General features: G+C 43.1%; 2 protein-coding genes and 1 long non-coding RNA gene across 6 annotated transcripts in view; 2 read left to right on the top strand and 1 right to left on the bottom strand.

Annotated features, from left to right (window-relative positions):
- SLC6A2 (solute carrier family 6 member 2) overlaps positions 1-1046 on the top strand; it is a 37362-nt gene extending 36316 nt beyond the window's left edge. The window contains exons 13-14 of the mRNA XM_061172845.1: positions 315-386; positions 1023-1046. Of these exons, the coding sequence (XP_061028828.1) occupies positions 315-386; positions 1023-1046 (96 nt within the window). The remainder of the gene's footprint in view (positions 1-314; positions 387-1022) is intronic.
- A 9779-nt stretch (positions 1047-10825) lies between these two features.
- Positions 10826-26144, top strand: part of CES1 (carboxylesterase 1) — a 67156-nt gene continuing 51837 nt past the window's right edge. The window contains exon 1 of the mRNA XM_061174480.1: positions 10826-11001. The gene's annotated coding sequence lies outside the window, so the exon portion shown is untranslated. The remainder of the gene's footprint in view (positions 11002-26144) is intronic.
- LOC133079142 (uncharacterized) lies at positions 11476-19955 on the bottom strand. 4 transcript variants are annotated; one of them, XR_009698060.1, is made up of 5 exons: positions 19192-19955; positions 15936-16019; positions 14882-14999; positions 12584-12696; positions 11476-12049 (listed from the first exon to the last, which is right to left on the bottom strand). It is a non-coding gene; the product is annotated as an uncharacterized LOC133079142 (long non-coding RNA). The 4 variants fall into 4 exon arrangements; XR_009698061.1 differs by having other exon boundaries at positions 14882-14974; XR_009698058.1 differs by lacking the exon at positions 15936-16019 and having other exon boundaries at positions 14882-15009.

The raw sequence follows: 26144 nt of genomic DNA, 5'->3' as shown, positions 1-26144 counted from the left end.
CAGCCCCTTCCATGAGCTGTAAGCTCCCCCAAAGCAGAATGTGTGGGTGACCTTCAGCTCTGGATCCCCAGGGCCTAGGCCAGTGTGTGACTACAGTCATTGACTCAATAAACATTCACTGGATGAATGTCTCAAAGTGAACCAAGCAGCTCCACAAACCAGGGTGGGGAGTGTCCTGTACGAACCTCTCCTGCTGTCCATGTGAGACTTCAGGGCCAAATAGCAGGTGGCCCTGATGTGTGGTGTCCTCTGGGCTGCTGGAAGGGTGTCCTGGGCCAAGCTGAGGCCTCCTCCCCTTCTCCATCCTTTCACAGAGACTGGCCTATGGCATCACCCCAGAGAACGAGCATCACCTGGTGGCCCAGAGGGACGTCAGGCAGTTCCAAGTACGTGCAGCTTGGACCATTTTGATGGGGGCCACGTGGCGGGGGCCCTACTGCTCCCTGCTGTGCCATCGGAGGCAAGACCACACACCACACTCCAGAAAACCCAGAGCAGCTGTGGGCTATAGCCCCTGGGGGTGTGATGTTACGAACGGAGGAGAGGGGCCTGTCTTCTGCCTTCTACCAGCTTTCGCCTGTCCCTCCACTCCTTGGTCCTGAGATACCAAATGCCCAGACTTTCCTAAACTCGGTTCTCCCTCTTTGAGTTGTGACCACGTAGTATCCCCAAATTAGGCTGAGGATTTCTTATCTTGAAGGAAGTGCTGTAGGTACATCAGTAACGTGTTGACCTGAGTCCTACCCTTCTCCCCTATAAGATATGGGGGTGGGGGAGCCAGGAGGGTCCCGGTGAGCCCCCCCTGCTTCAGACTTACTGTGTGACTTTGTGAAGGCTCCTTTGCCCTTTCTGGGTGCCAGTGACAATTAGGGGATTGGCCTGCGTGTTCTCTGGGTCTTTGAAGGAAGCAGCTGTGTTTTCTGCCCTTCCATGTGTCTTACTGCCCTTCTCAGCTGGCCCTTGTCCCTCGGTCCCTGCCCGCCCTGGCCCTGGCCTAACAGCCTTGCTGTCTTCCTCTGCAGTTGGAACACTGGCTGGCCATCTGAATCTGACCCCGAGGAGGAACCCTGCTGCACCAACGTTCAGGTCAAAGGCTTCCTACCACCCCAGACACTGTCTGGGGATTCCTCTCCGACCCCCCTCTTCCTCTTTTCCAAGTTACAACTGATTTAGTGACCTGGTTTTCGTTCACCTTCTGTTCACCTGGCCTGAGGGCTGTGAGCTTGGATTGGTAAGCCTTGTGGGAGAAGAGGAGAGGAGGGAACAGGAAAAAATGACTTCTGTTGAACCTCTTTAGTTTTGAGGAAGTCTCACCCAGTGTGGGAGCCGGCCCGACCTGACGTCCACGGGCTCGGGCAGAACTCCCCACCTCGTTTGCTGGTACTTTGGGCCGCAGAAGAAATCCTCAGTCCACCAAATCAGACAGAGGATGTTGCTTTTTGGTCAGACACCGTAAAACCAAAACACAAATAAAAAGCCCAGCTGAGTTTGGGAGGTACAGAGATCTTGCCTCTGTCGTCTGCCCCGGTCAGTGCTCTGTTGCTTGGACCTGGGTTGGGGAGCTTGGGGATATTTGTCGCTGTTATGAAGTCCGTGGATAGAAGCTCTGGGGGATCGTGAGCAGAAATCTTCATAGATTAGTTTTCACTCTGGTTGACCTGGGTTTGATTTGTGTGTGTTCTGGAGTATTCTTCTGGTTGCTGGCGCTCAGAGGGTCCAGAGCTATGGGTGTCACAGTGAGTGGCTTCTGCAGAAGAAGCAGACAAGCCTGTAGAGACCACATGCGGGTCTCGCTCTGTCAGATGCACGGAGCTCAGGAACCTACCTGTGGCTCCTGAGACCTTCCTGGGGGGACTCAGGACAGGAACCCAGCAAGGCCAGCTGCGTGTCTCCGCTACGGGATCCTCTGCTGTCCTCACGGGGCCAGGTGGGTGTCCAAGGGCACAGCCGACAGGCTGTCTGTTTCTGTATTGTTCACAGACACCTGCAAAGCCTGTCCCCGGGAATCCCACCCAGCCCAGCCCAGGAGTCTCGAGTGATGGGGAGTGGGCCCTGAAAACTCCCTTTGTCTCTCTTCATGGGCCATACTTTGCACCGTGGAGGGCAGCATGGAACCAAGCATATAGCACCCCGGTCACTCAGGTTGAGGGGAGAATAGTCTCGATTGACGGAGCAGGTTGGCGGTTGTAGAGAATTTCAGGTTGATTTCTGATACAAACTTGTAAGTGGTGCCCTCTGGTGGTGCTGGTGGCTAGTCTCAGCTCATTCAGAGAAGCGATTTGTAGTTTGGTAAGTCAGTGGCATCCATTTGGAATTTCTATTTATGGTCTGAGTTTCTTACACTCTCATTGGCAATCTAGAGTTGTGGGTTATCGTCCTGACTGTGGGAGCCCCTGTTGCAGAATCTTGGGCAAAAAAAATGGCCACATCATTTCCACTGGGAGTAGAGGGTGACACACATCCAAAAGGTGCTTTGGGGAAAGTGGGGTGTCACTGAACCTAATCTATTGATCATGCAGTCTGTGGAAGATGGGCCGGCTGGGGGCAGGGAGGTGGTTTTCTCCCAGGGACAGGGTCCTTATGTCATTCTTTAAAGAAAAGTAGGAAAATCAGGAGACTTTGGATCTTTCCATATAAAAAGTTCAGTTCAAAATCTGAGACAGCCCAAGTGGCAGGTGTCTTGGACCCTGAAAAAGATGGGGCCTGGGAGCATCCAACAGAGTGGGACAGACAGGTAGGGGTCTGGGAATGAGAGCAAGGTGACCCGTCACTGATGGAATTTGGCCTCACAAGTGACTGAATCCGCCCGTGAAGGATAATTCCTCCCTATGTGTGACAGTTTTTTTGTTTGTTTGTTTGTTTTTAACAAAGCACTTTCATCCACGTTCACTCCCATCCGCCCAGCAAGTACTGCAGGGCTGGCTTCTGTGTCCCCATTCTCCAGGTGAGAAAACCAAGGTCCAGCATTTCAGTCATTCTTGCTCAAGGTTCCCCAGCTACTAAGGGATCCAGTTGGACCCTCAAGTCAGAGCCCCTGACCCTCAGCTGAGAGCACTTTGAAATTCCCAGCACAATATGGTTCACCCCACCCAGGGCTGTCATTAAACATAAACAAAAATCCATCCAGTCAAGTGGCCAAGGCATATTTCTTAGCAAAAGAACAATGTGTTGGAAGAAGGGGGGTGGGGGGATGTCATTTATTCTCCTCTAGCTGGTTGCTAGAGAGGAAATGATTTAGCTGCTCTCCTTTGATGAAAATAGTCACTCTAGGGAACAGCGGGTTGTGAAAAGCTGAGTCTACTTGGCAGAAATGAGTCAGAAAAGTCTGTGTATTAGGGGCACCCTTCAGAGAGAGCCTGACGTTTGCTCTTTGCCAACTGCACGTGGCCCTTCTGCCTCCAGACATTTGTCCGAAGGCGAATCAGAGATGCGGTGCTAGCTGAACCAACAACAAACAACCCAGTGGTGCTGCCTTGTGGGGGAAGTTGGCTCCCGAGCCTGGGGAGGGACTCTGGAGATGGGGGGACCCGGGACACCCATGGACATTTTCGAGGAGGTGCTGGCAGATCTTCTGGGTTCACCTTTCACCCACACTTGATGGAGAGGGAGCATGGGCTTTATCATAAGTAATGTTTGACTTCTTATTTGAGGCCTTTTTTTTGATAGTAGAGGTTATCCGGGATAAGGGTGCTCGTGTGTACTGTATAGAGCACTTTTGATACTTTACCAGATTTTTTAAAGAATTATTATTTTCCATGAAGTGTAAAAATATCTGTTTAATACCATCCCGTTAACATCTACTCAATGTCTAATTATAACATTTAGTGTCGACCTGTGAGTCGGTCTTCATTCTAGATGCGAATGAGACAGAGGAGAAGGGGACCTGCCAACTCTTGCCAAATATCGTGCCAAATAAAGGTCCTCAAAGCTGCCTTAATTCTCAGAGGGGTTCCGGCCCAGGTGGGAGCCAGTCTCTTGCCAAATGATCCCATTAATGTGAGACCGAACATTCTTACCAAAGATGTCATTTCTTAGTAAGAAGCCCACTGAGCTCATTTCATTTCTTTATTTCCTTTGAAAGCCATGGAAGGGAGAAGAACAGAGAGGGAGTGTGACGTGGGGGAAACAGCACAGCATTTAGAGTTGCACAGACCTGGGTCTGCGGCTGTCTTACTGGGTCACCTGGGGAGAGGGGCTGCACCTCCGTGGGCTTCAGAGTTCTCTGTCTGTAAAAGCAAGGGTTGGATCAGAGATCAAAGGTCCCATCCAGTAAAAAAAAATTTCCTGTCTCCGTAACAATGTTATTGTTGTAAATTTACAATGAAGGAAGCACACGGTTTACTGTAGGACTTTCCAGAATGATCTAGTGACCAATTATCTACTACTGAGCAGAGACATATCAGAACTATGATTTTTCTGGACATTCAGTAGTTCCTCTTTCGACAGTATTTCTTCAACTGATGCCAGAAACACTTGGTATTTTAAAAAATAAATCCAACCCTTTTGTTTTGCGGAATTTGAGGGTAAGTTGTCATGCTCTTATGAGTCCCAAAATCCACAGCTCTGCGATGTGCAGCATGGCTATAGCTGCGATCATAGAAGTCACCAAAATTCTGGTGAATGTGAAGTTGCTTTTGGGGTTCCCGCCCTCATCCCTCTGTTTCTCCACTTCTATGTAAATAAGGACTCTTCCAGTGGTGCCCTGTGTCATGGACTGTTCCAATGTCATGCAGATTTCTATATCTGGTGTGCGTTTATTTTAAAAGCTGTTCTCTTCATGGAAAATTAAGTGTACAGAATAATAAAGGATATTTCCTGTGCCATGTATCTGGTAGTGGAATTCTTTCTGGCGTGAAGGTAAAATGCTACAAATTAAGTCCAATGGGCCTTCTGTGATCAGCCTCCAGCTAGTAAAGTAGAGCTTCTGGTCATAGTGGCCCACCTTTCACCCAAACAACTCTTTTGATAACCTATGGAACAGAAGACTGGGGGGGGAGTTAAATCTGTAATCCTAGCTCTGAGATTGACACATTTTTATTTAAGTAGAAAGTGGATACCAAGTTAGTAGTTTTGCTTTTTCGTTTCTAGGGCTGAATTTCAAGGGCATCAGAACTTCCAGTTGGATGGAAATGAATGTGCAATTTAGCACTTGTGTGCAGTTTTCTGGGAAGAGGGATACACTAACACTTAGGGCCTTAGTGCTATATTGTATTGTTTGGGGAAGGTGTGACCTTACATTGTTATTTTTAACGCAAGTAAGCAGATAGACAGTGACACCAATATAAGGGAGGTATTGACAACCAGCAATTCAGTCTATGTCTTCAAGTATGTAAAGGCTGTCAGGGAGTGGGTGGTGGGCCCGAGGGCTGAATTGAGGCCAAACAGAGCATGGGATGGTGCGGGAAGTAGTGAGCACCCCAGTGATGTCTCTTAGGGAGGTTGTAGAGGGAACTCAGTGTCAGGTAGGGCTGTGAGAGGGGGTTGCATACCTCTAAGTTCCCTTCCATTTGGAGCTTATGGAATTTTTTTTTTTTTTTTTTTGGATAGCCATGAACCCAACCTTGCACAGCAGCATTGGGAAAGTCAAATACATTTATGCCAAAGATGTCAGGGTGGGTTTGGCTTGTTGAATTGGAGTTGGGCAGACATCCCAGAGGGGGTATTATCATCTGATCATTTAAATTTCACCTCCAGAATTGGAGTTAGGGTTTATTATAATGAATCAAACAAAAGGCAGCCACATTGCTTCCAGCCCTCCCCTCACGCCTGCAGACATTTAATGAGGGGCCCTGCGGGAGTAGAGGAGGGAGCCTGGGGCAGAGGGGGAAAGGGCAGCTCTTCTGGGGGGCTGGCTGCCACTCTGTCCCCTAGGCTGACAAATGTAGTTGGAGAAGCCTCACAGGTGGGCTTCACTTTAAGAAACTGGTGGGCTTTTGAAATGTCCCAATTTTAATCGCACTCCTGTCCTATGTTTGGAGAGATAGAGGTTCATTTTTATCTCCTTCCAAAAGGCCCTGATATGTGGAGTCTCTCCCTAGGCCTCAATTTGTTCATCTGTGCAATGGGTCAGGGGTTATTAACACTCAGTGTTCATGGATAGGCTTCAGAAGTATCAGAACCTTCTGAAATGAAATGCAAATTTTTGTGTGCATGAGTTTGTGTCTATGTTTCTGGGAGAGAGAATTGATACATTCATCAGATTCTCAAATGTTGAAGACTCACAGCTATATATTACCTTTGGGGGCCTCTTTCTTCCGATAGTACATGGCATCTCTCTCTGTCCTCACCCCAAATGAAATTAGTATGACAACAGAGTTCATTTCTAAATCTCCATCGCCCTGCATTATGTTGACTTTTCATTTTAATCCACCCCAGATCCAATATCTCATGTTTTCCTGGCAACTGTTATTAAACCTTAGCTTTCCAATCGGTAAAATGAAAAGGTTGGATTAGGTGATTCTGTAAAGTCCCTTCTGTTTTTTGTTTGTTTGGGGGGTTTTTTGGCCGCACTGTGTGGCATACAGGATCTTAGTTCCCTGACTTGGGATGGAACCCCATGCCCCCTGCAGTGGAAGGGTGGAGTCTTAACCACTGGACCACCAGGGAAGTCCCCCCTTCTGTTTTTGACTCTGTGATATACTCTCAGGGAGCGACCACAGATGTGATTGGTGAATTCACACTAAACTGTGAATGACTACCTTTCTAGGCAGCTGCTGATAGACAGAAATGGGAGTTGCTGCTTTTCACCCATTCTACCTTTTTAGTGTAGGTTTCAGCAAACATTTTCTGTAAAGGTCTCTGTCAGAAGTACTCAACTCTCCTGTTGTAGCATAAAAGTAGCTTTATTTACAAGACAGGTAGTGGGCTGGATTTGGCCTGAGGTCTGTGGTTTGCCCTGGATTAGTGAAAAGAACAAAGGTTTTGAGTCAGGTTAGACCTGGGTTTGAATACCAGCTCTACTACTTACTCCTGTGGAATCTTGGACAAGGTATGTAAAATCTGAGTCTCTCTAGCTTCTGAAGAGTGGAGATAAGACTGCCAAGAGGGTCGGCAGAATCAAATAAGATGATGAACACTTAAGAGCAACCTCTCTGGGGCCACAGTGCCTGGATCCAAATCCTGGTTCCATCACTCAACTGTGTGAAGACTTGGGCAAGTTACTTAACCTCCCTTTGCCTCAGTTTATCATCGATCCATGGGAATGACAATGACCCCACCACCTCATGGGATCATAGATAGGATTAAATATTAATATTGGATTCAGAATAGTGCTAGCTTACACAGCTCGTTGTTATATGTTTAGTACATGTCAGTTACATAATGATGATCTATTTCTTCTCCTTCTCACCCATCTTTGCCCATTTCAAAGGCAGCCCAGCTACTGCTGTGTTTTCATGTAGCCGAAACAATGTCTCTGTTCCCTTGTCCCCTCCTTAGGAAACTGCCCCAGAGGTTTGAATTGGGGTCTGAGTAGCCAAATCTGAGTCTCCTTGGGCCCGAGTCCATGTGACCACTGGGCAGGAAGTTCCAGCTTCGGAAATACCAGCCTCCACAGGCCTTGCCAGGCAGCAGCCAACCTCCTGCAGGACCTGGCTGCCTCACAAGCCCTCTGCTGTCAGTCCCCATTAGGCTGCTGGCAAGGGAGATGCTCCCTCAGCTGGGCCATGTTTCAGGGAAGCCCTGACCTCAGCTATGACCCAGAAGAGCTGGAGACAGAAGTGTGGTAACCAGAGGCTCCTGAAAGAGCTGGCAAGTGATTGGCTTCTGATGTCTTTCTTATTAGCTACTGGCTTGTCATCAGGCCTGGGAGGGGCTGAGCTGGGCCCCTAGCAAGGCATGAAGGTAAGGGGTTGGGCTGCAGGAAATCAAGGGAAACCATCTCTGTCCCCAGAGAAGGCCGGAACATACCCTTGAGCCACGGTTGATTGTTTCTACAGCAAAGAATATAGAGGGAGCAGCCACCCCACCTACTGCAGCTTCAGGCTCCAGTCCGGAGTCTCAGCCTAGGACAGGAAGATGTGGAGTCAGAAGAGGAGAGGCCTGAAGCAAAAACCCAGCTTCTGGCAACGGTGAGCTGGGGCAGACGTGAAGGCCATGGTCAGGCCAACAACAGGGCACCTGCCTACTGCCCACCCTGAGTCCATTCCCAGGTTCTTGCTACATTTCTTTTCTTGCACCACAGCACCCCAGACTTCCGTGGTAGTTGCCATTGACCCCTGACTCCCATCTCCAGTCACTTGATGGTAACAATAACCTATCAATGGAGAGGAGTGAGAGGGCAGGGCCGATAAATGAGGCAAACTCACTTCACAGATAAGGACATTGCCACTCTGACATTTCAAGTGAGCTGCAGAATCAAATCAGGGAGTGTCAGAGCCAAGACTAGAATTTTTATGTAAGCAATTGAATGTATAGAGTTCCCCACCGGAGTTTTGGGATTGGAAGGGAGCACGGCACAAGCAGGACCTGGTTTTGTTAAAATAGAAAATGGGGCCATCCAGGTCTCACAGGCCATGGTTCCCAGGAGGACTGAGACCTTAGGAGCATCAGCACCTTGGACAAGGCCAATGCACTGGGCTGACATTCAATTAACAAGCACATTAGCTTATCCTGCCGCAGTTACTATTCCCAGTGCTTTACAAATTGCAACTCTTTGAATCCTCTTAATGAGTCAATGAGGTAGTATTATTATCCCCATTTGTAAGTGGGGAAAATGGAGACACAGAGAGAAGAGACAACTCACTAGCTGGTGGGGCTGGGATTTGAAGCCAGGAAGTCTGGCTACAGTCTGAGCTTCTAACCACTCTGATGTGCCATATTCCTTGGTCCCCAGCCATCCAGGCATACCATGGTCCAGCTGGTAGGGGCATGGGTCCTCAACTAGTTCCAACACCCTCTTCAATTACAAATAAGTACTAGATATGAAAATAAATTTATTTATATGTATACACATTTGTAATTTGTACACATATACATACTTTATATACACATGTTATATATGCATATATGCATGCACTTAAATCTATATACATTTATATATAAATATAATTTGCCTACATGATGCTAGGAAGTAAATGACTTGCCCTAGATCACAAAGTAAGAGATTTCATCTTGAACAGACCTTTCCTGTATCTCAAGGAAAGTATCTTTGTTGGCTTTCTCCATACACACCCCAATCCCATGCTGTCTGGTTCTTATGTCCATCTGGACTCACTATCAAAAAGCAAAAATGTTATACTCATATGCATTAGGATGATAAGTGGCTGCATGTAACTGAAATCTAACCATGGTCTCTTAACAATGAGTTTTTCTCATTTTCTTGTAACAAATAGGCAATGAGTCAGAGAGAAGATTGTTCTTCAGCAGGAAGAAAAGGGAGAGGTGTCCCCGGTTCTGGAGAAGGACTTTAGTGAGGATCTCCTCCTGGACATGCCCAGAAGCCCAGGATGCCTCTGGTGATGCCTAAGAAAGTCATCAAGGATTTGGACTCCTTCTGGCTTCCTGTTCTACCATCTACAGCATGCGGTTCTCACAGTCATGGAGAAAAATGGCTAATCCACCTGCCGACATCTTGCCCACCTTTCAGGCAGGTAGAAGGGAAATAAAGAGAAAGAGCAAAGGGCAGAGGCCTGCTGAATCTGTGCCTCTTGACTCTGAAGAAGAGTAGATTTCCTAGAAACCTACCTGGATGTTCATCTACATCTCATTGGCCAGATTCATGTAACCTGGCAACTTTAGCTGTAAGAGAGTCTGGGGTGGGAGAAAGACTGTGTAACTGGATACATTGCTTCTCTGGACAGAATCAGGAAGAGGATCTTAGGAAGAGGATGAGGATATTGGGAGGACACTGGTCATTACCTCCCTTTCGTGGCTTCCTCACCTGAATTCCATCATCTGCTGACAATGGTAGGGGCCCTTGTGGAAAGCACCATGGTCTGAGTGGCCACAGATAAAGGGTTTCTCTGTCCTATGGGGTGAGATCAATGACTCCCTTGGCCTCAAGTTATGGGGATTCGGGATGCAGGTCTTGCAGGTGAGGACAGACTGACCTGGGGTGGCATTTACAGAGGCACCTCTAACTGGCTGAGCAGGCAGGTATGTCTGCTTGTAGCCAAATATAGAGTTAAAATTCTAACAACTGACCTTCTCTTTTAACTCATGTATTAATTCAAATAATGTACACATGCTGCTTCTCTCTGCTAACTATGCTGATAGGCTCTAGCCTGTTTGGCTATTTCTTTTTATCCTGAATCACAGGTGTGTAGGATCAAGCAGTCAGCAGAAAAACAGTCAGTCTGGTCTGCCTTGACCGGAGGCAGACCACCACAATGTCCATGAATCACGGAAGTATCAAAAGAAGCGGCTCCAGCCCAGCGAGGTCTCAGTCACATAGTCTTGCGATCCCTACCCTCAAAATTCTCCTTAAATAGACCTGCCCTCTTTCAGAGAGTAGGACGGTAGTTGTCAAGATGTTAGTCTGTTACCCTCCTCATTTGCTGGCACATTAAGAAATTCTTCTTTCCTTTATCCTCAAAACCTTGCCCTCGTTATTCTCATTTGGCATCGGGGACAGGGACCAAATTTTCGGTTACAAATTGGCTGAGCCAGCCAGAGGCACCTCGGCTCCCCAGTGGGGTGGTGTTCATCCCCTACCCAAGTCCAATGGAACACTGTCGGAGCGGGAGGGGAGGGGAGGGGAGGGGAGGGGAGGGGAGGGGAGGGGAGGGGAGGGGAGGGGAGGGGAGGGGGCCCGCCGGGGGCCCGCCCCCGCCCCCGCCCCCGCCCCCGCCCCGCCCCAGGTTGCACTTGGAGCCCATGCCGGCAAGAGGGCCCCCTTCCGGGAAGAGAGTGAAGGACTGTCCAAGCAGCTGCCGGAGCCCCTTTTAACTCTGGGGAACTCCGGTCTCTCTCCCCAGATAGGACGTGGTCTCCTGCAACTTGAACCTTCTTGGAGGAAAAGGAAACAGATTTTGGAAGAGTCGAGACACCTGGGCCATTTGGGTAAGTCCCCTGGTGTGCACACCGAGATCCTTGATTCCGTACTTTTAAGGAAGGTTGTGAAACTTGCAGGCCTTTGTGGGGTGTTTGTGGCACCGTTGGTATGGAGGTCACGATTGAGTGGGACCAGAGAACCCGGGGAAGTTGTTCCCTTTTGTTCTCTTTTGAGTTTTGAAAGGTTCCTGTTTGCTTAGCTGGCCTTGTTGGGTTTGGTTCCTTTGTTGTTCCTTTGTCGTTTGTCTGCTTTTAAACATGGGAGGTGCCGTTTCAATTCCATCTGAAAGTCCCATGGGAAGGATTATGGCCGAATGACCAACTTACAGCTTTAAGCCTATGTCTAAAAGGAAAATGGGTAATGAGAGCTCTATTTCCATCTTGTAGTTGTTCCCTAGGGTGTATTTTATAAAACTGGGTGATTTTTAGTATGCTCCTAGAAAGAGAAGTTTGTTTTTTTTTTTTTAACACTGCATGGCCACAGTGTTCTTTAGACTCTGGAGAAAAATGGCCAAGATGAAGTTTTTTTATGCCAAAACTGTTTCTTTTTGCATATGCAGTTAGAGAAAGCTGGTTTGATAAAATACTTTTTTTCAGAATTCTGACCCTGTGAGAACAAAAATATGCCTAGGAGAAAGCTCGAGGTGAACTCTTACATGTCCCTGAAATATAAACGCAGCCCACTTTGCCTGAGACTTCAGCCTTGGGTTAATAAGTAGAACTGTTGCCGAAATCTCGGCTTCTCTGTGCACCGATGCCGAACAGAAAGTCGGAGCCAGAGATTTTGGAGGAAGAGAGAGATGGATTGATATTTCTGCCAGGCACAAGGGAAGACACAGCAGGCTAGCGCCTCAAGGACAGTGCCCCCCACCTCCTTCGGGAATCGGAGAAGATTTTATATGTGGGGCTGCAGTCCGGGGTAGATGATAAGGATCAAAGTAGTAAAGGTCTTGCATTCTTCTTCTTCCCGCATTATTTCAAAACAGTCACAGCTGGCGTCAGGCAGTCGGGTAATTGGGTCCGTTTGTCTCTGGGTTATCCGCCGGCGACCTTGTTTCTGAAATGCAAATGCAAGGTGTGATTTACTACAAGGGAGTGCAGGATGTAATTCACATAGTGTTAAAGAGTAATAGGTTAGCTTTGTGAAGTACAAATCTAGTTACAGAAACTACAGATTAGTAACAGTTAAAAAAAAAAAAAACTAGGAGTGATTAACTCTTTCAGGCCAGGTTATGTTTCTTCTCTAGCCTGTTCAGTGTTCCCTTGTTCTCAGGAGAGGGAAAACTTCACTTCTGTTTTTGCTGCAACAAATTCCCCACTGCTAGTTCATTCCCTCCATATCAATGGAGGGAGGGAAACAGGCATCATTCTTGTCTGGCTGAGGACAAAACTTCAGTTTTGCTCCACTTGACAAACACCAGCTATCCGGCCCAGGGGCCCATCTATCTCCTATTTTATATCCCCCCTGAGAGGTGTGAACCCCAAGAAATCTTCATTGGGAGGATAAGGGACAACAGTATGTCTTCTGTAGCTTCTTTAGGCTGGCAAGGGGCTGGTAGACCCTACCTAGTTGGGGTCACGGAGCTCTCACCCTGTCTTATTAAGGGCCCCGGGGTGACTTCTGTTGTTGTTTTGGCAGGATCTGTTCTGAGAAATGGCTGGAATCTTTGCATCATCATTATCTTGATGTGAACCTATTGTAATCTGGAAGAGACAGAACTTAACAAGTAGTTTAAAAAAAAACAGAGGCCAAAGATTAGTAAAAGAATTATTGTAGCCAGGGGCCCAAGCAGGACTAAGAGCCATGTTACATTCGGTAGTAATTTTGATCCTGGTCTAGATAGAGTCAGCATTTGGGTTACCCTGTCTAAAGGAACGGAGCCATTTGGTGTAGTCATATATATAATTTTATGTCCTCTTCTATTAGCCCAGTGTGATTGATGTAGGTGTAACAGACCCTGTTAGAAGTATTTGGAGGAGTGACAACCTAAACGTTAATAGACAAAATAGATCTCATTTCTTTTTAGGAGAATAAGCCTGAAACCCAATCTAGGCCTGGCGCTTTGGGGAGACTTGTAGCTAGGTAGCCGGTTATCTAGTTTCATCAAAGTAGGTTTTAACCTTTGATGTGGTATTAACATATAAATAACAGGAGCTACTGGTCACTACGTATGTGTTTTCTCTTTTTGTTAACATATGATCTAAAGCAAGTTTTTCATCTAAAAGTGTAATAGTTACCAGAGGAGACCTTTAAGAAGTAAGGTTGCAGTTACCAGCTGCCAGCAGATGTTCTTTTGAGAATGGCTGGTAACATCCCAAATCTAACACAGCTCAGAAAACTCAAGTTCTTAGCAATAAAAGGACTTGCCTAAAATAACACCTTAGTGTCACTGTTAATGATGTCAGTGTTTCTCTAGGTATGAGAAGATGCAAGAATTGGGTCTCATAAATTCTTCTCCTGAAAGTATTTAACTATCTGAAGGCCTGTCCTGTCTGTTATTCCCAGAGCACAGAGTGCCTCATTTAAGATCTCCACCCTGAACTCCTTGTAGAGGGTGTTGAAGGTCACCAGCTACAGAAGCTCATGATTTAATCCTTGTGGAAGTAGATGGCAAGTGTCAGTTATCAGTCAGCAGGGCCCCTTTATGGTCATAATTTCAACCATGGTTTGGGGCATTTCATGACCATTTTGTCCCACAGTACTAGGAATGCTCTTTCCCAGGTCCGGCGAAGATTTTGCTGATAGGCCACTCCATGTGCTATTACTGGACTAGGCCTTTACTCGTATCCAGAAGTCTCTGGACCACTTGTCTTCCTAGTCTCTTATGGTCCAGGATATTCCCTCTTGTTGCTTCTTCTCATATCTAGAGTTAGGTTATGGTAATCATTTGATCTTCTATGGAACTATATAGCCTCATTTTATCAGAGGCTCAGTCATACATTTGGTAACGTAAGAAACAATAATTTTTTTGAAATAGGCAAAATACAAATAGCATAGCTGGCAGTATTAATAAAGTCATAAGTAAGAATTAAGCCAAGAACTTCCATTAGGTGCAGCCCAGTATATCCCAGGTTGTCTTGACTTAGTCTGTTCTATACCAATCCCTATTCTTCAGGGAAATTATGTATTGGCATTGTCCATAAGGTACTCAGCCCAGTTTCCTAGTGTTACTAGAATGATTATCCTTAGTATGATTTAATTGTTCCCAACAAAGAGAAGGCTTTAACCTTAAATTACCATAGCCTGGTGTTAATTACATAAATCCATCCCGTAATTGTGGGAGGTTTTATTCCTCGGCTGAAATTTTGCTTGTTGCTCTGATTGAACTTTGAGTAATAGAGGAAAATTCATATTTATGGTCAGGGTCAGAGCAGGTATTATTAATTGGTCAGGTGAGGGGATCTTATCTAGTAATATCAGTAGTGGCCTGAACATGATTATAATTTTCCTTTTAAGATTAATTTCTTAAGAGTCAACCAATTAGAGCCTTGGAGTGGAGAAATCCACTCAGGTGATCCAGAAGTACTAGACATAGGTAATTGGCCACAAACCCAACAACTGGATTGATTTTTAAAACTAGCATAGGATCGTGCCTATGATGGAAAAACATTTGATTCATATGCGAAGGTCCAAGAAGTCAAGAGAACATTATAAATGGGTATATGAGTCAGGTCCAGGATCTTGGGTAAGCTGTCTACTTCTGATGTTGTCTTTTTCTCATCCTGGTGTGAGTGTAGTTTCTCCTCTGTTTGAGCATTGTTTTAAGGTGATTTTGAGGTCAGCTGCCCTCTCTATAGGCCAGTCCAGTGCAGGGGCCCTTTGTGAGTGGAAATTAATCCAAGAATTAATTCCCTTTAGTTTTACTGTGTATGAGCTAGTTAAGAGTACCTGATAAGGGTCCTTCCATCCAGTTTGGAGATAGTCCTTTAAATTATGTCTTTTCCAGTATGTATAATCCTCTGGTTGTAGGTAGTGGGGCATCTGATCTTCATCCAAAGATAGATTACTGAGATAAGCTTTAGAAACAAACTTAGAGTGGCCTTTAATAATTTAATTAAACTTTTTAGCAATATAAAATAACAGCAAGGAAACTATCTGGGAAGTGAGTCTTGGTAAACACAGACCTCAATTAACAAAACTAGAATTTAATATTCAGTAAAACATAAATTTTTTCCTTCACTGTGAGGGCATTAACCTTGCAGCCAGGGAAGGCTTTATCCCGTCAAATAAAAAATGAGGTTTGTTAGGGAGCCGGAAAAAGCCAAGCGGCCATCTTGGATTTTCCATAGCCCTGACTGTTTGATTGACAGCTATTGTTTACCCATTTTTAATTTCCTGATTTAGGAGTAGACATGTTGTCATGTTTTCAGGACATCAGGATGGCAAAAGTCTGACAATGAGGGGTTAATTTTTGTAGAAGCAGAGTGAACTTTATCTACGTGTGCCATCATAATCTTTATAGATCATTGTGAAATAATACTTATTTACTTTACCGAAGTAACAAAAGATTTTAAAAGCAAATGTAAATCACTTAAAGGCAAAGAAATTTACATAGTCTGTTATTAAAGCAGCATTCCAAGAAAACTTTGTTCTCTTAACAGAGAGAGAGAACCAAATTTTAGTCTGGTATCAATAAACTTGGCCTGATGATTTATATAACTGTAATTGATCATATAGGCTTTTTGCTTGCTGAAACTTTTATAGGAGTCTCAGACTGAACTTTTAAAAGACCTCTCAGGGAAGTCACACCAAGGGCTTGTCACAGATTTCATTTACCAGATGTAAGTGAATTCCTCCCTTTTCAAGGTCCCGAAAATACCATGAGATTTCTATACCTGTTAGTGAGGTAGCCTTCCTAATTTATCTGATAAAGCTGCTGGGGACCTAAGAGTTTCCAGTTTCTGGAGGGAGCAGATAGAGAAGATAAATGTTTTAATTTTACCCGTAAGTGTAAATCACCAAATTGTTGTAAACCATAAGTAGCTTGAGGAGAAGAGCTTCTTTATATCCAATTTAGCATTATGGTCTGAAAGTCAGAAACTTGTATTTATCCAAAAGTCCTTTTTATAAATCTTCTTGAAAAGGAAGCATTTTTGCAAAGGCATCAGAGTGAAACTGTGTCTATAAAGACAAAAGACTTAAGGCAAATTTAAAATCTGATTACAATGTAATTAACAAGGTAACTTGGTTACTGTTGTGACATATGACACTTAAGATAATAACTAGAATTATGACTGATAACATTTTACCAGGACATATCAGAATTTTTTTGAAACTCCATATAATTTCTAGAATATCTATATTAGTAACAATTACCATACAATATAACCTAAGAAGATATATTACACATTTGACAATACTTCCCACATACTTTTAACATACCAAATGAACCTAATTAGTGTAATCTCTCTCTTTGGGATGTTTCAGGGGCCATTTGAAGCACCCCAAAGTTACCTAGAGGTCAAAGAAACTTCATTACATTTGATTTGGGAAGTTTTATCAAAAAAATCAAAAGCGTTTAGAACACTCAGTCAGATAAGATCATATGTCACTGGGAAACAGTAGTTATTCACTTAGCCAAAGTAATGATAAACGATTTTAAAGGCAAATATCAAACGGATCACTTAAAAGGTAAAGAAGCATGGGACTTCCCCGGTGGCACAGTGGTTGGGAGTCCGCCTGCCAATACAGGGGACACGGGTTCGAGCCCTGGTCCGGGAAGATCCCACATGCAGCGGAGCAGCTAAGCTCGTGCGCCACAACTACTGAAGCCTGCACGCCTGGAGCCCGCGAGCCACAACTACTGAAGCCTGCACGCCTGGAGCCCGTGCTCCGCAACAGGAGAGGTCACTGCAATGAGAAGCCCACGTACTGCAACAAAAAGTGGCCCCCGCTGGCCCCAACTAGAGAGGGCCCGCACACAACGGAGACCCAATGCAGCCAAAAATGAATGAATGAATAAATAAATAAGCAAGCCAGCAAGCAAGCTTGAAATCTGTCATCCAAGGCAGTTCAACATCTTAAGAAAACTTGTACCATGTATAAAACTCTTTCCTAAGGGTCCGCATTCTGCAAACCATTTTTATCACTTTCTGTATCCATCACTTTATTTTCCCATTCAGAAACAGCCACCTGTAAGTCAGACCTACTTCCTTTTCCCTTAATAAAATGCAATTCCATTCCTCATACCTTCCTTACTAAAAACACACATTCTACTTTCCTTAAGCAACCATGAACTGTCCTTTATATTCAGCACTCTGTAGATTGGTAAACATACATCCAAATAATAATTTTTGAAGAATGTGCTTTCTTATAGAAAATATCTCAGTGCGGCACCAAACACATTTTTTAATAGTTCTAAACCTTTTGTTTCTCTGTAAAAGGAAGGCAATGTTCAGTAATTACTGTTTCAGTATCTTATTTTATTTGGAAATGGCCTAGTTATTTAATAAACTTCCATCCTTTAACTTAATTTAGCACAACTCTAAATTTTCAAGTTGTCGAATATCTGGAGAGATCATGCTTAAGTAAATATTCCTAAAACATAATTATTCCTAAAACTTCACCCAAAGTTCTTATCTCATTTGCAGTTTTTCTCCTTAAAAGTTTCTTCACATCGAGTTATTTTCATTGCTGACAAATTTGTAGCAGATATAATAAGATCTTATTTAGTTTATATTAAACCTAGGCACAATAAAAGTATTATACTTAATGTTGATGGCTCTAAAGACATGTCTAGATTAATTAGATCAACAAACTTAAACATTAATACCAGGTATTAATTTAATATTGAATATTTCCCAGTTCACATGAACCTGAAATTTATTTAACTTTTCTTGTATTTAGAATTGTTTGATTTGTAAGCGCTTACTTTTCTTTAAAGCCAATTAAATAGAGCTCCTTTACAAATTAACCTCAGCAATATTATCCAAAGACAAAAACACATACTGAGACATACACATATATCCAGACAGACAGAAATCTCATAGTTTCCACTTGAGATTTAAAATGTCTCTTTGCCTCTTTTTTTTTTTTTTTTTTTTTGGCTTGAAGTTCTACTAATTAACCCAAGGCTGAACTCTCAAGCAAAGTGGGCTGTGTTTGTAACTCAAGGACGTGATAAGAGTTAACTTCAAGCTTTGTCCTAGGCATATTTTTGTTCTCTCAGGGTCAGAATTTTGAAGAGAAGTATTTTAACAAGCTAGCCTTTTCTAATTGCACATGCAAAAAGAACTGGCTTTGCAATTTTAAGAAAAGTTTTATTTTAACCAGTTTTCTCCAGAGTCTAAAGAATACTGTAGCCATACTGTCAAAAATGATCTTTCTCTTTTTGTGGTGATGCTTTCACAGCTAAAATTTAAACCAGATAGTGCTCAGATTGGCTCTGATAACCGGGGCAGACTGGCTGATAAAATGTCCCAGCAGGGACTGTCCCTCTGGGGAGGTGGGGTTAGTTTGATCAGAAGAATCTGAGGAAGTAAGGGAACTTGCAGGAGTGGGAAGCTTGGTTCCCCCCGGCCCTGAGAGTTGGGAGAAGTTAGAAGAGGATCATTTAGAATGTCAGGGGAGTTTTGTTGGGTTTGTTTGGGTTTTTTTTGATTCCTCCGGCTTTTGATTATGGAGCCACCTAGAGCAGAATTATAATAAAAGGGGCACAAAGTCCTGAACATAAGGGAACCTCAGTCCATTTTCCCCATCCTGTGGCAATAAAGATCTAATTGTAGGAGACCCATTTTCAGGCCATTTTTCTTTGTCATTGGATCATAGCTACAGGTCGACCAGTCATTTAAGATTTTCCCTAAAAGTTCCCAGATGCGGGTGGAACCTTAGAGGAAGCGCTTCCCATTTTGGCTAGAGCAGTTGGTAACAGACGTTAGATGTTAGCGCGCTCAAATCAAAACATAAACCTTCACCTCGTCAGCTGGAAGTCACACATAAACATAAACCATAGAAGGAAACAGCAAAGGGATGCTCAGAAAGAAAAAAGAGAAACATATGGCAGAGACCTGCCCAAACGTGACTTCTGAGTCCCACTCGACGTGGACGGTTGCCCCAAAGCGGCGCCTTACATCAGAATCTCCCTTTGCAGGGAGAATTCCACATCAGGATTTTCCTTTGCAGGAAAATCCCCCAAATTGGAACCGAAGTTCCCCTACGGGGACGGTCAGAGGTCACGGAGTGCACTCCCGGAGACTCACCGTAGATGCTGACGGGGTGTGTCGCGACCTCCGTATGCCCTCTTTCTGATCTTCCAATATTTAGTGTTTTCTCAGAGTGGAAGTCCAGGCCGGCACGGGCAAGAGAAGAGAAGGTGTCCTTAAGGCAAAAGAAGCCTGGCAGCTGCTGGGTCAGCCTCTCCCGCGTTCTCTGCCGCAGCCTCGGAGTTCCGCAGCCGCGTCGGCGGGCCGGGTGTGATGGGGCACAGCCCTGGGGCAGGGAGTCCCTGGCGATCTGGACTCAAGGATATCCTCGAACCCTCCGCTCTCCTGAAGGGCGTGGAGAGAGATCCCCAAGCTTCCGATCAAGCCGAGGGGCACGGCGGAGCCGCCTGCCTGCGAGCAGATCGCGGAGGAGCCCCATTTTGTGGACGAAATCTCGGCTTCTCTGTGCACCGATGCCGAACAGAAATTCGGAGACAGAGATTTTGGAGGAAGAGAGAGATGGCTTGATTTTTCAGCCAGGCACAAGGGAAGACACAGCAGGCTAGCGCCTCAAGGACAGTGCCCCCCACCTCCTTCGGGAATCGGAGAAGATTTTATATGTGGGGCTGCAGTCCGGGGTAGATGATAAGGATCAAAGTAGTGAAGGTCTTGCATTCTTCTTCTTTCCGCATTATTTCAAAACAGTCACAGCTGGCGTCAGGCAGTCGGGTAATTGGGTCCGTTTGTCTCTGGGTTATCCGCCTGCGACCTTTGTTTCTGAAATGCAAATCCTGCAAGGGGTGATTTACTACAAGGGAGTGCAGGATGTAATTCACATAGTGTTAAAGAGTAATAGGTTAGCTTTGTGAAGTACAAATCTAGTTACAGAAACTACAGATGCTAGTAACAGAACAAAACCCAAAAAACTAGGAGTGATTAACTCTTTCAGGCCAGATTATGTTTCTTCTCTAGCCCGTTCACTGTTCCCTTTATTTTCCTTGTTCTCAGAAGGGAAACTTCATTTCTATTTTTGCTGCAACAGAACCTCAAGCCAAGGGGGGAAAAAAGGCAAAGAGGCATTTTTAACCTCAAGCAGAAACTATGAGATCTCTGTGTCTGTCTGGATATATGTATGTCTCATTATGTGTCTTTGTCTTTGGATAATATTGCTGAGGTTAATTTGTAAATGAGCCCTATTTAATTGGCTTAAAGTAAGCGCTTACAAATCAAACATTTCTAAATACAAGAGAAATTAAGCTAAATAAATTTCAAGTTCACGTGATCTGAGGAATATTCAGTATTCAATTAATATCTAGTATTACAGTCAGTTTAAGTTCATTGTTTAAGTATGTTAATTAGCAAGGTACATCTTTAGAATCATCAACATTAAGTATAGTACTTTTATTGTACTTGGGCTTACTGAGAGTCAATAAGTTCATACTATTGGGATGGCCAAAAAGTGCCTTTGGTTTTTAAGTAAAAATAAGACACATTTTTCATTTTCATCAAGAACTTTATTGAACAACGTATTCACCCTTTTGTTCCACTACCTTCTGCCATTTTTCAGGCAACTTCATAATTCCATCTTCCCAAAACTTATCTTTTTGAGCAAAGAACTGTTTCAGGTGCCTTTTACAGTCTTCCAGGGAACTGAAATTTTTTCCATTAAGAGAATTTTGTAAAGACCGAAATAAATGGAAATCCGAAGGTGCAATGTCTGGTGAATATGGCAGATGAATCAGAACTTCCCAGCCAAGCTGTAACAGTTTTTGCCTGGTCATCAAAAAAACATGCAGTCTTGCATTATCCTGATGGAAGATTTTGCGTTTTCTATTGACTAATTCCGGACGCTTTTCGTTGAGTGCTGCTTTCAGTGGGTCTACATGGTAGCAGTACTTGTTGGAATTAATCGTTTGGTTTTCCGGAAGGAGCCCCTTCCAATCCCACCATATACACATCACCTTCTTTGGATGAAGACCGGGCTTTCGTGTGGTTGGTGGTGATTCATTTCGCTTGCCCCACAATCTCTTCCATTCCACATTATTGTACAGTATCTACTTTTTATCACCCGTCACAATTTGTTTTAAAAACAGAACGTTTTCCTTACATGTAAGTAGAGAATCACGTGCAGAAATACGGTCAAGAAGGTTTTTTTCGCTTAACTTACATGGAACCCAAACATCAAAGCAATGAACACAACCAAGATGGTGCAAATGATTTTCAAGGCTTGATTCGGATATTTTGAATATGTTGGCTATCTCCCACATGGTATAATGTTGATTGTTCTCTAATGTCTCGATTTGATCGCTATCAACTTCAGCTGGTCTACCCAACCGTGGAGCATCGTCCAGCGAGAAATCTCCAGCACGAAACTTTGCAAACCACTTCTGACACGTTGGATCAGTCACAGCACCTTCTCCTTACACTGCACAAATCTGTTTTGCATTTCAGTTGCGTTTTTACCTTTCTTGAAATGATAAACCATAATATGCCAAAAATGTTGCTTTTTTTCTTTCATCTTCAATATTAAAATGGCTATACAAAAATTCACCAATTTTGATGTCTTTTTTTAAATGCATGCTGATATGACAGCTGTGACGTACAATCTAACAAAATTGTTTCGAATGAAGTTAAAGAAAACTAAGTGCTACTAGAGACATCTTATGAAAAAAACTGAACGAACCTTTTGGCCAGCCCAGTGTATCTACTGCAAAATCTGTCAGCAAGAAAATTAACTTGGTATGGGATAAAAGCTTTTGAGTGAACACTTTGGGAATAATTATGTTCTAGAAATGTCTACTTAAAAATAGTTTTTCCAGATTTCTGGTAACTTGAAATTTTAGAGTTTTGCTAAATTAAATTAAATGATAACATTAAATGTCGAAATCATTTTTAAGGTAAAATACTGGAACATTGATTGCTGAACAAATCTAAGTTTACCTACTTTTGTCTTCTTACGAGAGGGAAACTAAAGATGTTTGGGTTTATTAGACATGCATCTTACACCACATGCCAGAGAAATCATACTATGAGGTCTAAGTTTACCTACTCTTGTCTTCTTACGAGAGGGAAACTAAAGATGTTTGGGTTTATTAGACATGCATCTTACACCACATGCCAGAGAAATCATACTATGAGGAAACTATGTTTTTGGAGGTTATGAAATAAGGTCTTAAGTTTGCTAATCAAGGAATGCTGATATCACAACCAGTTAAATTACTTGTTTCTTGGTTTTGTTAAGGTTTCTAAGAGTTAAAAAATTATTATATATAACTAAAGCTACTAAAATAATAAGGGAAACATTTCAATATGTAAAGATAGTAGGATATATGTTGTCAGTGACAGAAGACATGAAGGCTGGAAATATATTCATGGGGAAAAAAAAGAATAATTTTTTCCTAGAGCTGGTTGTTTATAGTTTTAAAAAAGGGGACAAATTAATATGGACACATAAAGTTATGGAAGGTTTACAGAAAAAGAACCTTGAAAAAAGGAGGGTTTTTTAATAGTCAGGATTGATTAAGATTAGATTGAATTTAATTAAGTAAATGGATTTTGTTATTAACAGTAAGGTGGTACCAAAAAAAAAAAAAAAAGAATTTGGTTTTCTCTCTCTGTTAAAAGAACAAAGTTTTCTTGAAATGCTGCTTTTGAGAACAGATTGTGTGAATCTCTTTGCCTTTAAGTGACTTGTATTTGCTTTTGAAATCTTTTATTACTTTGGTTGAGTGAATAAGTATTGTTTCAAAATGACCTGTAATTCCGTTCACCAAGTGTTTTGAAACTTTTTGATATTTTTGACAAACTTCCCAAATGTCAAATTCTAGTTAAGGTTCTTCTGACCTCCAGCTAACTCTGAGGTGCTTCAGAGGGCCCCTGAGGCATCTCAGAAAAAAATATTAAACTAACTAGGATTATTTGGTAGATTAAATTAGAGGGGAAGCATTGTCAAATAAAAGGTAACCTTAAGCCTTCTTTTTGTTATGTCTATATAAATATATTGTGGGTGTTACAGAAATTATATGAAATTCCTTAAAATCTTATATGACCTGACATAAAATGTTATCCATCATCAAAATTGAGGCTCACACCAAAGGGACTGAACGTGAGTATTAGGGAAATGCCCTAACTGACTTTCATGCAAAGGCAACAACAGAATCTATAAAGATTATAGCACATGTAGATAAAGTCCATTCTGCTTCTACAAAGAAAATTAACCCCTTATTGCCATCCTGATGTCTTTATAACATGGCAACAGTCTGCTCCTAAATCAGAGAAATTAAGATAGGTAAACAACAGCTGTGAGTTAAACAGTCAGGGCTATGGGAAACCCAAGACAGCCACTTGGATCGTCCCAGCTCCCTGGCAAACCCCATTTTTTATTTGATGGGTTAAAGCCTTCCCTGACTGCAAGACTGATGCCCTCACAATGAAAAAAGAAATGGTTAGAAAATGTGTTTTCCACTTGGGATGTTCTTTCTACAATCATAATTTGGCTATATTTGGTAAAAATGAGGGTACTTTTAGAGAGAAAAGATTGTTTCAATAGATGTTAAATTCTAGTTTTGTTAATTGAGGTCAGTATTTACCGTCTAAAACTCTCTTCCCAAATAGCTCTTTGTTACTATGTTACGTTATTGTAAAGTTTAACTGAGTTATTAAGAAGATATCCTAAGCTTGTTTCTGAAGCTGATCACTGTATTCTATCTTTGGATGAAGATCAGGTGCCCCATGATCTATAACCAAGGGGTTATGCATACTGGAAAAAGCATCATTTAAAGGACTGTCTCCAACCTACATGAAAGGCTTCTTATCAGGTATTCTCAAGTACCTCATGCACAAGGAAACTGAAGGGAATCAACTCTTAAATTCATATTTCCCAATTACGAAGGGCCTCTGCATTGAACTGTCTATAGAAAAGACTGCTGACCCCAAATGACAACCACACCAGGATAAGAAGACAACAGCAGTGGTAGGCAGCTGACCCAAGAATCTGTATCAGCCCTGAAGAACCATCCAACTAATTTAATTGAACTGTTTACCAAATGTTTGTCTTCCTATCAAAATGGAAAGTTATTGTTTTACTTCTGACCGTACTTTTAACCCCAGTGTTCAGGATGGAAAGAAAATTCTCTAGTGAAGTTGTCTAACTATTCATGACATGTATCACTGCTTGCTTTGAGTGTACTGCTAAAAGCACATATACAATGTTTGAATGACAATTTGGTATAATTGATTAAATGCATAGCCTATAAAGTGTTTCCCTGTCAGCATACCTCACTGTATTTGTTTGTCCTATCTGATTAGTTTTCCCCCAACATGGAGAACTAGGCAAAGGTATAAACGAAGAGTAAGCCTAGCACTGAGGGACGTGAACGGACCTGGAGCAGGCAGCTAAACCACTCCAGCAACAATGGAAAAATGTATTGATTATCAATGCTTTCTATGGAGAGATTTGAAACTAAAAGGGGAAAATGATGGAGGAAATTTTCACATATTGAGGTATGGGAAAGTCATTCTGGCTTATACATTATTTTGAACTTTAGGCTAACCAGAACAGCCTGTTTGTGGCCTATTACATATACTTGTACATCTGCTTTAACCATTAAGAAAAAGTATACATTTAAAAATCAAAGTAGAGTAACTGTGGTTCAGGCATTGAATACAGAGCTGGATGGCTGTTATGGATGTGGTTTCAGACACGTTTCTGTACTACTGAGAACCTGGCGGCCGACTGCAACCTTATGCCCTCCAAGGTGTTAATATAACAAAAGGTGACATCAGGCCAGAAAGAAAGAAAAAGCCTCTCTGCTTATCTTGCAGGATTCTAGAGCACCTTTTGGGACAAGCGAATCCTTTAAAATGAAAGTCCAGAACTTTCTCTCTTCTAATCCTCCCCAATTTTAACATTGCCCCGTTCAGCAGGAAGTAGCCAGATGACTTTTTAGTCCTCACTCCCATAGATATGGAAGGTTATAACTGACGGTGGGGAATATGTAGCTGAATATAGAGTTAAAAATTTAACAACTGACCTTCTCTTTTAACTCATGCATTAAATCAAATAATGTACACATGCTGTTTCTGTCTGCTAACTATGCTGATAAGTTCTAGCCTGTTTGGCTAGTTCTTCTTAATTTGAGTCACAGGTGTGTAGGATCAAGGAGCAGAAAAACAGAACATCTTGACCAGAGGCAGACCACTGCAATGGCCATGAATCACAGATATATCGAAAGAAACAGCACCAGCCCAACGAGGTCTCGGTCACGTAGTCCTGTTACCCCTACCCTCAAAATTCTCCTTAAATAGACCTGCCCTCTTTCAGAGAGTAGGACAGTAGTTTTCAAGATGTTAGTCTCCTACCCTCCTCATTTGCTGGCAAAATAATATTTCTCAAGGGAATTCCCTGGCAGTCCAATGGTTAGGACCCTGTGCTTTTACTGCAGAGGGCACAGGTTCAATCCCTGGTCAGGGAACTAAGATCTCACAAGCCATGTGGGGCAACCAAAAAATAAATAAAAATAAATAAATAAGTAAATATCTCAAGGACTCTAAAATGGCACTGGCCAGCACCAGTGTGCTTGTGGTAGAATGAGCTACCAAAAATGGCTACTGCTGGCAACTGTGTCCCCAGGGTGAGCTCCAGTTGCTTCCCGCCTCTCCAGGAGACTCTTCTAGAACAGCAGAGGTGACTCAGGAGGCCCTGGAAGATCTCAGCATCACAAGATGGAGAAGCCAGATACCAAATCACGAGGGAAGGCCAGTTGCAGTTGGCAAAACTCATTTGGACTGTGATGTGAGTGAAACACATATGCTTGTTGAATGAAGGAATAATCAAAGAGCTAAAAGACTGGAATATTTCTAAGTGCCAAGAGCAGAAGAGTACAAGGTTCTCTGTGAAACTCTGGAAAGGATGATGAACTACTTGACAAGAAATTTTTCTCACTCCAAACAATTGGGTTGGATCAACTGGCACTTTGGTGAAGCTATCCTGAGAAGCCACTATTCTTTTC

This window comes from Eubalaena glacialis, chromosome 18 (genome assembly GCF_028564815.1).
Source record: "Eubalaena glacialis isolate mEubGla1 chromosome 18, mEubGla1.1.hap2.+ XY, whole genome shotgun sequence".
Taxonomy (NCBI): Eukaryota; Metazoa; Chordata; class Mammalia; order Artiodactyla; family Balaenidae; genus Eubalaena; species Eubalaena glacialis.
This window is presented reverse-complemented; position numbering and strand designations above follow the sequence as displayed.